Here is a 12,802-nt window from a genome sequence, read left to right as displayed (position 1 = left end):
CCTTCCTCCCTGGGCTCCCAGCAGAGAACTGCTCTTCTCTGCCCTGCTGCTCCCTTTTCTTATGGGCTTGCTGGACCCTGATTGGCTGCTCCCTTCAGCCCTTCTCTGATTTGCTGCCTCCACAGCCTCCCTAGGGCTCTATTAACCCCTTAGAGCCCAGTGTGAGGCAGGCACCCCATCACAGGTCTTCTGAGGCTTTATAATCTATGAATATGCACATTGACTCAAGCGTTGGTATACCTGATCTCTGAATACTGCGCACCAGTCTGGGCAGGCAGCTCACATAACCTATCTCTGGCCATGCAGCTTAATGCCACAGTGAGGATTAGCACTGAAACATACTGCTGTTCAATGGTTGGCCACTTTGGGCATGTACAACCGCACCCTTGGTCCGGAGAGAGAGACAGCTCACAAGTGCAAGTGAACCATGGCCACCCTGAACTTACCAATTCATGACAACCTCCAGAACCTTCCAAAGACACCCCTGAAATCTTGCAAGCCTTTTGGGGATCGGGCTTAAGTTCTTAAAGCTGAGGCATACTGGGATAATGCTCATGTTCCAAACAAACACCTGATTGCTGATCTCACAGAAAAACTTCCAGGCTTCAACCTATCCCAGAAACAATGGCCCACATTGAACCATTTCAGAACATCATTTAGCAGATGCTGTCATCTCTTACGCCTGTGGAAGATGAGACAATTCATAATGTGACTGTGGACCACGTTTTAAATCAATGCCCACTTCGATCATTTGCCACTAGCATCTCAAGCTCACACCACGCCACTCACTAACCTGGTTTTGGCTCTATGAACATTGCTAATCACTTCCCTTGCCATACAAAAAAGAAAACTGAGGTGATGTGATAGCAAGGCCTAATGTCTTGTTGCACCATCAGCACTAGAATACGTTACACCATTTCTCACCATTGAAAAGCAGGGATTTTAGTCTTTTTGGCAGTGTCCAGAGAAATAGTTTCCGCTTCTCTTGGTTCATGAGACATTTTATCTTGAAGTGATCACTAAAAGTGTGGATCAAACAAATACAGGGCATTTATCAGATAAGCCCCAGCATGCTTTCAGCAACTTGAGCTATGCCACTTCTTTTTTTCTTTTTCACTACACAGTGAGGAATAAGTCGGTCTGAATTCCCTCCACTAGTCAGAGGAGAACTTAAAGCCCCTTTTTTGATCTTGCTATGTTTTCTTTCCAAGGATGGAAAAGTGATTTCTAAAGTCTTGAAAATTTAAACACTTCGTAAGGATGTCTATTTCCAAAAGCCATAGCCAATACCTCAGTCACTTTTTGAGGCTTTGGAATGCATCCATTGCAACTATTTGTGTCCTGGGGCGCAAAATATGTACTCTGGCATCTTTCACCTACAATAGCTTTCTTCTTTTGGCAAAAAGATGCTTCCTTTTTAGACATCCACTTTGGCTCTGTTACTGTTACCCAGGGTTTTCTGTATCCACAGCTCTTGGTAACTATATTCTGCAAGGCAGTGTCAGAAAATAAATCAATGAGGGCACAGCACATCCATAGCACAGCATGTCCATAGATGGTTGGCACAAGCAGTACAACACAAGACTATTTTCACTTACAACTTCCACTTTATTTTAGTCTCAAGCACATACACACATAAGCAACAGGTTAGCACCCCCCAAAAATCAATAGTTACCTCAAAAGTCTGGAGAGTCCTTCAAGTGCAACAGATTTCTGGTGACCACCCTTCTGTCTGCTGCTGGGGATATTGAGATGTGTTCATGAAGAATGCACCCAACACAGACCTTTTCCCCTTTTTATGCTTTTAAGTGTCTCGCTGCTTGTCGTTCAGCAGTTATTGGTGATTAAGCAGCTGAAGCAAGAAGTTTCAAGCAATTGGTTGTACAGCTGTCTTTCTGCAGTCACACACATGCGCGCACACACACACCAGAAGTATAGATAGACTTCCTGTCTTTCAAAACTGCATACTTCAGCAGTTCAAAAGAAAACCCAACAGGATGGCGCAGGGTCATGCTCAATTTTCATCATCACTTCCGCTCCCCTCCTGGCCTGCCTAGTTATGCTAAGATTGCTTCAAAGGCCTTCTAGTTTAACTGTTTTTGGCAATAAGCATTGCAGTCAATATTCCAGTTACTGGCCGTGGCCTTGGCACTTCGCTAGGCTGTTAAAATCTCTCCTTACATTACCACAGGCAGGTCCTAATCATGTATCCATAATTGCTCTAATCACATCAGTTAATGAATAAATATAATACTGTCCAGAACTCTCACACTCATGTCTAAAATTAGATAAAGCTATTTAGGATAAGAACCTTGGCTCAAATCCTGGCCCCACTGAAGTCAATAGCAAAACACTCTCAGACTTCAGTAGAGCCAGGATTTCCCCTCTAGCTTTTTGCTCTTCAAAGCTCTACAGCATGCTTCGGTGCTGTAAAATTATGGATTATCAAGGCAGTGATGTGGGGAGTAAAATTTAGATTTAGAGTTCCACTAATGGCCTGAGGTATATTACAAATCACCATGATATTGGAACGATAGCTTCACACACAGTTTTCAGTGCATATAATCCTTATGTGAGTGTGGTAATATCAATACATTGCATGTTACGAGGTGTATTACTAGAATTATTCCATAGGCTCTCTTACCATTAACAGTAGCACCAACACATGAGTTGACACACTAACAACATTTCACCAGTCACTCACTTTCAGCATTTTTGGTTGTGTCTACCTAACCAAGTGGAGTAGTAATTGCAGTAGTTGTGAGCAAACCAGTGTTTCATGGTACTTTTTAGGCCATTTCACATTTAGAATTGATACAAACAATCCTTTCATAAGAAAACCAATCTTTCTTGTTAATATACAAAATCCCAATTTGACATTAAACTTATTTAGTACAGTACTGGTAAAGGACGTATATTGAAGATACGTACTTAAAACAACTTACTAAATTCTCCATAGTATTTCTTTCTCCTGTTGATCTTATTCTCAGGGTAACCAGAACGCGACTTTCTCATGAGACTCTGACTCAGGGATGACGGAAGGTTTTTTCTTATTCTCTCAGAAGGAGGTATTTCAGGAGGTGCTTTTCAGAAGGTAAAGAAAGGAGGAGAGTGGTGATAACAGGAAGAAATAGTCCATGTCAGAGGAATCTGTAAAAGGAAATTATTAAGCAAACTATCTCCTGCAAGTGTGGCTTTATCCACTCACATGTGCGTCTTCATTACTCATCTCCAAAGCTCCCACTTCATATCTGTGTATAGGCAGTTCAGTCCATCCATAGTGGTTTGAGCATTGGCCTGCTAAACCCAGGATTGTGAGTTCAATCCTTGAGGGGGCCATTTAGGGATCTGGGGGAAAAATCTGTCAGGATGGTCCTTGGTCCTGCTGTGAAGGCAGGGGACTGGGCTCAATGACCTTTCAAGGTCCCTTCCAGTTCTATGAGATAGGTATATCTCCATATTATATATTATATAACCTGGTAATTATTGATGACCATTTTCATTTTAGTTCTGCAATCAACAAACAAGGTAGCCAGAACATGAGCTCCCAGTGTGATACTGTGTCATAAAAGAGCTAATATTTGGTTGTGTTAACAAGGGAATGTTGAACAGGATTAGAGAGGTGATATTACTTTGGAATCTGGCATGAGTGAACCACTGCTGGAATATTGTGTGCAGTTCTGGTGTCCATATTTTTTTTAAAGGATGTTAAAAAAGTGAAGAGGGTTCAGAGAATAATTTTTGGTTTGGAAACCAACCTTACAATAAGAAACTAAAAATTCAATCAGTTTATTTTATTGAAGAGAAGATTAAGAGGCAACTTGATCACAATCTATAATTACCAATGCAAACAGAAGATATGATACTAAAGGGTTCCTTAATGTCTCAGATAAAGGCATACCAAGGTTTAGTGGCTTGAAGTTGAAGTCAGAAAAGTTTAAAATGGACACCAGGCAAAATTTTAGGTTTGGGAAATTAGCTATTGGAAGGGTCCTTCAAATGATATCAAATTTTACAATACTTGCAGTGTTCTAAATCCGGAGTAGGCATCTCTAAAAGATATAATCTAGTTCAACCACAAGTTGGGATAAATGCAGGAATCACCAAGTGAAATTTCGTGGCCTGTATTATATAGGAGTTCAGACTAGATGATTGTAATGGTCCCTCCTGGCCTTAAAATCTATGAACTCTTCATTCCAGGCAGTGTAAATCATAGTGTAAAACAACCTTATCCATTAGTAACATGCAAGGGTAAGTCCAGTTTGCTAATGTCGTGGCCATTAGGTCAAGTCTTTGTGTATATTTGTATACTCAGGATTGGATTTTGTATTTGTAGGACCCATCGGTGACATTTTCTAAAATGAACTGCCTGCAAATAATTGCACTGTGATTACTGTTCAAAATTGTAGGTGGTATAATTTTAAAATGTGTGTATTTCAGACACCAATAATTATATCCTTTGTAGTTGACTGCTAGTCAAGACTTTCACACAGATTACACATGCTAGTCAAAAGAATTTCAAGAGATGCAGGCAGCGATTTTAATAACTTTATCTGAAAAAGAGTAATTAGCCTAGTTTTGCTCACTATGGTAGCTCTGCAGGTTTCTGGTCTTTCTCTGGCAGGTTATTTGCGCATTTTGTTGTAAGGATTTCTGATGCCAGTGAGTCCCCACATGCCAGAGTCACTTTGCAGCTTCTTATGTCCTGGTTTCGTGCAAGTAGAGTTCGTCTTTCTTGTTTAAATCTTTGCTTGCTCGCTGGTGATTCATAGTAGATGAATTTGCAACAACGGTGCAAAACTTGCAAATTGTGAGCATTAAAGTTAGTTAATAAGAATGATTCACCTGTTATCCTGCTTCTGCATTGCAGCCTTAGTGTATGTTGAAGCTATTTCAGTTAAAACCATCATTGGAAACCTTTAGACTCCGAAGTTGCATTCTGTGTTGTTCTATTTTCTGAACCATGCAGACCAAGCCTCTTTTACCAAAGGTAGATTTGTTAATCTAAAATATGGCATGTTTATTCTTTTAAGAAAAATATACATTGATATCATCCTGCCATGCCTTGCTATAGACGTTTTTGGAGTCAAGACTTTCAAAAATAAGTACCTACAGTTAGAGTTCCTCACTCCATATTTAGGTGCCAAAATTAGTGGCCTAACTTTCAAAGGTGCTGTGTACCCTACATCTCTCTGTGAGGCATGGTGAGTACCCATCACCTTGGAAAAAGAAGCCACTGATTTATTAGCCTAACCGTAGTCACTTAGTTTTGAAAATTTTGGTTTGGGGTAATTTCATAGGAGCCCTGACAATATCTGTTGGATAGTACATGCTACGCTTTGGCTGTCATTAATTGTCCCCTTAAACAGATTTATTTATTTATTAACAAAAGACAGAGAAGTAAATAAAAAATCACCAAAAACTTTAGATGCCAGTATAATTTTTCATAACTTAGGCCTAGTCTACATTAGAAAAGGTTTTCCGGTATAGATATATCAATATAGCTATACTGGCAAATCCCTCCTCATGTAGATGCAGTTTTTATGCCATCAACAAAGTGCGTTTGCTGGGACAACTTACACTGGTTCAGTCACATGAGCAAAATAAACTATACCAGCAAAAGCATTTCTGTGTCAGTATAACACATTTGTGATTTGAAATATTGTGTGTTTAATAAAAAAAAAAAAGTCACAGCCCTAACCAATATTGCTGTACCAGCAAAAGTTTCTAATGTAGAGCTGACTTAAAATAAATGCCTTTGTGTACACATCCCTTGGAATTCTGAAGTTGGAATCTATTCACTTAACTATTGTTCTGTTTTATACATATGTAAAACGGTATATACAGATGTGCTTTTCAAGTTTTGTAAAAGCACTGAGCGCATTTTAAAAGATTTGAAAAACAGGTCTAAATACAACGGGAAAGGTTTAAGGTTTGTAGGAGGCAGGAATGAAATCACAGAGACGACACAATTTAAAACTGAAAGATTAGCACAAGTTGTTTTCTTTGTACAGCTATGGGGTGTGGCTCACCTGGTAAAGAGAGAGAGAGAGTCTAAGGGTACGTCTGCACTGGCCTGTAACCCCACAGCAGCGAGTCTCCGATCCCAGGTCTGCAGACTTGGGCGTGCACTACGATGTGAAAACCAGCAGTATGGACGTTGGGGGTTGGGCTGGAGCTCAGGCTGTGAACCCTGGGGAGCGGGGTGGACTTCAGAGCCCAAGCTCCAGCCTGGGATGCAATGTTTACACTGCGGTGTTTAGCGCTGTAGTGTGAGCCCCATGAACCAGAGTCTGTAGACCTGGGCTCTGAGATTTGCTGCCATGAGTTTTATGACATTGTAGACATACCCTAAAAGACACCGGGAAATTGCAGTGATGTTCACTGTTCTGTTTAAATCAAGGACAGCAAGCCACTCCTGTCATTAACTGTCCAACGCTGCAGATGCTTAAAGGCATCTATCAGTTTTATGGCTCTGGATGCCCCCAGGATCAAGATGCCTTCAACTTAAGTGTTTGGTTTGAACAGTGAACTTGTAGCCTCCGTATTGACTCATCCCACCACCTTCTTTGCTCTGGGAAACTTACAACTCACAGCTGGGTCTATCTGGATTGAGTCTTCCCTTCCTGTGTCAGCAAATAAATACAGAAACTCCTCATTTAAAGTCGTCCCGCTTAACGTTGTTTCGTTGCTGATCAATTAGGGAACATACTCCATTTAAAGTTATGCAGTGCTCCATCCAATCTTAAGTTGTTTGGCTGCCTGCTTTCTCCACAGCTGGAGAGCTGCCTTCACTAGTAGGACCAAGTACTGATTTTGCCCCAGATCCCTAAGTGGCTCCCTCAAGGATTGAACTCACAACCCTGGGTTTAGCAGGCCAATGCTCAAACCACTGAGCTATCCCTCCTCCTCCCCCATGATGGGGTATGACTAGGAGTGTAACATTCTACAAATATTTGATGCCTCAGAGAAATTATTCCAGAAGAATATGGAGGGGGGTTACTAAAAGTAATGGGCTGAAAATAAGGGGGGAAATTTAGGCTGAATATTTGGGATAAGATTCCCAACACTGAGATCTATTAGTTTGTGGAATTGTTTACAAGGGAATGGGCGGAGGCCTGATTTTCTTGGGAGACTTCAAAACCAGGCTGCATAAAACACTCTAAAATAAACTTTAGAATGTAGTCCCAATGGAGTACCATTCCTATCTCTAGCTTCTGTGCTAGTCTACTTGAATCAGTTGTGTAGCTTGAAAAACCTCCCAACAGAGAGGGAGATGGTGGTTTTCCCTAATGTGTCTTGAATCTTGACCATTAGGTACCCTTTCCCCCTTGTACTGAGAGCTCTTGCTGACCGGCACTATCTCGTGTGTGTATTTCTCTGTCACGCACACACTGCCATTTTGTAACCTATATTGGATAACAGAAGCCAGTTGACCCACTGCGTGCAGTTCAAAGAGGCTTTGTAGATCAACCAATAGCTATTTTTTCCTAAGGCGCTAGCTTCTAAATGCCTTGCTTTTAAATACATGTTGTTAATAAGTATAACTGGTGTTGAGAAGCCTGCATGAAGACTTGGAAGACTTTGTCTATTATGAATAATGGGAGTAGGGAACATGTGGGGAACATGAAGGGATGAGAAACCAGAGGGGACGGTTTGCAGATACAGTGGAGGCATTCATAAATATGGTGTAATGTATTCTGTAAGCTACTGTTAGAAGTATACCTTGACACATTGCATTACAAAGTCCTTTCAACAGCTTCCGATCAGACATGCCAAACCCGTGAAAAAAACACAGAAGTTTGGCTTGTTTTTGGCTTAATTGGCTTGTGAGTTGCTTGTTGGCTAGTTTTTGGCTTGTAGCTTGTTGCTTGTTTGGCTTATAGCTTGTTGCTGCTGCTGCTTTTTTTTTTTTTTTATCGGATCCCGGCAAACAGAGGCAAGGGGATGGGGTACAGAGTCAGGGGTGCACAGCAGGCCCACCACAGTCCCAGACTTCATGCCGGGGGGATCTAGTCCCATAGAATGTTGGGGTTCTTAGGGATTGGCTTGCTTTGGCCTTGTTTTGAAATAGATTAGCTTGATTTTTGGCTTATTGTGAAAGTCGGGGAGCTTATTTACTGCGTGAAAGTTGGCAACTGTGCTTCTGACAAAGCACACGTGGCTGATTGCCACTCCCTTGGTGTGGATAGGGAACATGCTAGCAGATAGTGTCCGTATGGTCTTTGGGGTAAAGCACAGGATTGGAAGTCAGGAGAGCTGTGTTGTGTTTATAGTACTGACACTAACTTGCTGTTACAACCTTGGGCAAGAGACAGCAACCTTTTCTGTGTTACAGAAATTGCCCATTGTTGACAGTGAGTGCCAGCTCATCACAAGTTAGCTGCAAGAGTAAACAAGGGCAAACTATGCTCAGCACTGTTTAAACCTTACCCACAGTTTCTGAAATGGTGCAAAACACTGTTTATTCTTCTTTGTTCTTGAGGTTAAACCATGGGCACCTGCATCCCTTGGTGATACGTACTGTCAGCAATGGATAATTTTTATAATGTTGCCAATTCGTTAGCCTCTCTCTAATCCTTTTTCTCCCATCTGTGAAATAAATACTGCCTTTTTCACAAGGCTGCTGTAAGGATGAATTCGTTTATTTATAAATGATTGAGTTCCTGGGGCAGGCAATTACATATTCTTATAACTGAAGCTACTTTCAGGCTAACCTGTTTCAAGGAAAATCATAGTCTTTGGATGTCCCTCGAGCGAGGGATGTGTGAGCAGAGGCTGCAGTCTTCTGAAGAGAAGTTGAAAATGTGTCCAGCACACTGTGTATCCTCTTGTAATGGGAAAATCCACACGCATAGTTTCACCATGTCTTCAAGTCCCATTTTTCCAGGCAGTGGCAACCAGCCACAATCTGTTGGCAAACTGTTTGAAAACATAAAGTTCCATGTTTTCATTGAATATTGAATAAGCCTCAAGAATATTGTAACAGATTACATGATTTGTGTAACCCTAGAAGTTTGTGCTTGTGACTTTTGCTACCTTTGAATCAGTGGCAAGAAGTTTACTTTCAGAGGTGAAGTTTCTACATGTTGTCACAATGAACTGTTGAGTGCATCAGAAGCCAACCCTGTGCATTAGTTCACCATGACTGAATGTTCTCCTTGCCATGAAGGCTGAGGATTTGGCTCTCGCAGAATTTAGGTGAAACACAGTTTGTTCTCAGTGATGGGTTCCAGCCCTGCAATTTCACAAGGTCACGATGCCATCTATCGACCACATTTGGTTCTGCTTGCTAAACTCAGTTGAATGCACTGATTATCTGAAGATGGATTTACATAGCATCCACACAAAGCATTACTGGGTATAATGGAAAAATTTCTCAGATTCAGATAAAATTTCTGTAGTATTAAAGTTGTAAGTTATACAATATCTGTATTTGAACAGCCTGTAAATAAACAATGGGGATCTGAGACATAAACTAGCCCATAAACTTCATGTAGGCTAATGCAAAATAGTAATGTTATGGCTATGGTTAGAACAGTGTTTCTCAAACTGGGGTTGCTGCTTGTGTAGGGAAAGCCCCTGGTGATCCGGGCCGGTTTGTTTACCTGCCCCATCCGCAGGTCCGGCCGATCGCAGCTCCCACTGGCCGCAGTTTGCCGCTGCAGGCAATGGGAGCTGCTGGAAGTGGCAGCCAGTAAGTCCCTCAGCCCGTGCTGCTTCCAGCAGCTCCCATTGGCCTGGAGCAGCGAACCGCGGCCAGTGGGAGCCGTGATCGGCCGGACCTGCGGACGGGGCAGGTAAACAAACCGGCCCGGCCCGCCAGGGGCTTTCCCTACACAAGCAGCAACCCCAGTTGAGAAACACTGGGTTAGAAGGTCACTTTATTATAAGCATCAGTTCAGCACCTCTGAAAATCAGGCTCCTTCAAGATAGCTCACAGTAGGCACCCAAAAATCTCTAATCACTTTATAAAAATTTCTCGGTGTGCTTAGTCACGGATTATTCTGTGGCCTTGGCAAAGTCACTTGATTGATGTTCTCCAATCTGTGAAAATACCTTTTTGGTGTCTCATTGCTAAATCCTTAGAGCCTCTGATGGAAGACCCTATTGAATTGCAAAGTATTATTAATATGTTAAAATATTTCTTAAAGGAAAAATTCATTAGGGTAAAGAACTGTCTTCAGATTTTCCATCAGTGGTTCATATTAAATTATGAATGTAGATAATTAGGGTAAATTCTCCTACCATATACTCTGTGGTTTATGTGACATTACAGGAGTCTCAAGGCGAGAAAGCAGCATGTATTTTAAAAGTGTATATTAACATTCTTATACTTACGGAAATATCGCCCTTTAAAATAAAAACACCTACTAAATATGAAAGTTTGCACTTTGAAGGGGTGGGGGGAGGGAAGGTTGTGGAATCTTCATTAAGTACATGTTTTGTTTGTTTTGTTTTTGCTTACAGGAAGGGGTTGAGGTGCGAGTTGCTAGAATATTCAATACCTTTGGTCCTCGGATGCACATGAACGATGGCAGAGTTGTCAGTAACTTTATCTTACAGGCACTTCAGGGAGAACCTCTAACGGTAAGTAATTGGCACTTGGTCCTGGGCTTAGAACAAAACCACTTTTCAAAAGTGACTTTTTTTTTTCCAATTCCCTAGCTTTTGGGTGCACAACCTTAAACATTTGAAAGAGGCTAGATATTTAGAAAGTGCTGAGCTCCCACTCTCTGAAAACCAGGCCTCTAAATGTCTCAACCTGGGTGTCCAAAAATAACTAGTCATTCTTGAAAATGTTAGCCTGTATTTATAAATCTTTACATGTGTGCATGGTTCTGTACTGTCAAAAATGTGTTCTCTCCATAATAAGGGTGGTCATGTGTTTCAGTCATTAGTCTAGGATACGGGAGACCTGAGTTCAAATCCTTGCTCTACCACAGCCTTTCTTTGTGACTTTGGGCAAGGTCTCTCTCTGCCTCAGTTCCCCATCTATAAAATGGGGATAAGAGCACTGCCCTGCCTCACATGGGTGTTGTGAGGAGAAATACATTAAGGATTGTGAGGCACTCAGATAATTCAGTAGTAGGGGCCTTATAATTGCCAAAGATAGATAGAAGCATACATCCTAAATTAATCATAATACAAAATGGGTGGTGGAGGGGTATGTTAGGTCAAGGATGAGATCATGAGATATGTGATTTCATACACATGGCAACTTTTTACATTTCACATATAAAATTTGGAGACTATCTGGAGCAAAGAGGGAAGTGAATGGTACTAGGAAATCACTCAAGGGCTTTCTAGGATTTTATTGTTTGAATTAGGTACCTTTTTAAAGTGTGCCACAGGATGTATATGGGACAGTTAGAGTGCAGAGGGTTTTGCTGCATTGGGTAGCAAACCCCAAGATTGAAAAAAGAACAGGAGTACTTGTGGCACCTTAGAGACTAACAAATTTATTAGAGCATAAGCTTTTGTGGACTACAGCCCACGAAAGCTTATGCTCTAATAAATTTGTTAGTCTCTAAGGTGCCACAAGTACTCCTGTTCTTCTTTTTGCGGATACAGACTAACACGGCTGCTACTCTGAAACCCAAGATTGAAGTGCATTGTTTATGGACAGTAATAATTTGTGTGTTGTCTGCATGCTAGCAGAGCTCCTGTTTGTTTGGAAAGAAGTGTTGCTCAGGCAATAAATGTGCCTAGTCAGTAAGGAGAAGGGAGCTGAAGTCAATTTTTTCAGGGTATCTAACAGTCAGGAAAGATGTTGGGGGGGGGGGGGAGGGCAGCATTCTTTCTCGTATTTTATCACAATATTGTTCCTCTTTTCCCCTCTTCCACTAAAACAAACAAAAATACCAATTTATAATGATAGAGGGATGTGTTGCCCTTCTGAGAAAACCTTCAAAAGTGACTATACTTGCCTACCCTTAGATACGGCAGGGTAGCTAAGTGTCCAAGCACTGCTGCTTCTTTCAGTTCTTCCTACAGTTGTGCTGGGAAAGTGTGGCAGTGTTTTGGGGCTGGGGATAGAAGAAATCTATGTAAAGGCATGTTCCAAAACCAGTTGTTTCTTGGTACGATCCTTCTGATTTTACATGGCTATGGTGAGTCATTCCCATTGTACTGCCCCATGAGCATGCCCACATCTATCACATTGGGTTAAACCCGAGAAAAGTATCACAAAAGGCAGCGACCTCCACCCAAAAATTTTTTACATATGGGTTTTCAAAGGACTTTTGTAAATTGTTTTGAAAGGGCCTTCACTCTCCTATCCACCCCATCCTCCGCCCCTAAAAGCTGCAGCTGGTTAGCTGGGCCTGGCTGCAAAGAACAGAATATGTGGGCAAAACAGGGTGGGAGGAGTTCTTATTTCAGGCTGAGAGTTTTGATCCTGGTGGGGTTTTTTGATTGCATCAGAATATACAAACCTAATAGAGCAATGACTTCCCAGCACTTTCTGATTATGCCCTGTGTACTATATGCTTCTTGGGTGATATGCAGGGGGCACAAAGTGTAGCTCTTTCTAGGTAACATTTAGAAGTTTTGAAAGAGCATCAGAGGTCGGATGTTGTTGTGTGTTTTATCTGATCATTCTCCTATTGCTTATACTGTGCCGGTGATATGCCAGCTTGGCATCTGAATACATCACGTAGTAGTTCTGAGCTTCTCGGACTTATCCAGCAGAGCCTTGACTTTTTTATAACTACTAACTGTGAGAAGGTAATCATTGCAGAGACGCACCATTCTCTGACAGCTTTCCTAAAAGGTGTTTATGTGGAATATTTATCTAGAT

At 41.5% G+C, this 12,802-nt stretch overlaps 1 protein-coding gene across 1 annotated transcript in view; it reads left to right on the top strand.

Moving 5' to 3' along the window:
- UXS1 (UDP-glucuronate decarboxylase 1) overlaps positions 1-12,802 on the top strand; it is a 98,034-nt gene that overhangs the window by 69,449 nt on the left and 15,783 nt on the right. Inside the window, exon 10 of the mRNA XM_054010455.1 lies at positions 10,471-10,590. Within this exon, the coding sequence (XP_053866430.1) occupies positions 10,471-10,590 (120 nt within the window). The remainder of the gene's footprint in view (positions 1-10,470; positions 10,591-12,802) is intronic.

This window comes from Malaclemys terrapin, chromosome 1 (assembly GCF_027887155.1).
Source record: "Malaclemys terrapin pileata isolate rMalTer1 chromosome 1, rMalTer1.hap1, whole genome shotgun sequence".
Classification (NCBI taxonomy): Eukaryota; Metazoa; Chordata; order Testudines; family Emydidae; genus Malaclemys; species Malaclemys terrapin.
This window is presented reverse-complemented; position numbering and strand designations above follow the sequence as displayed.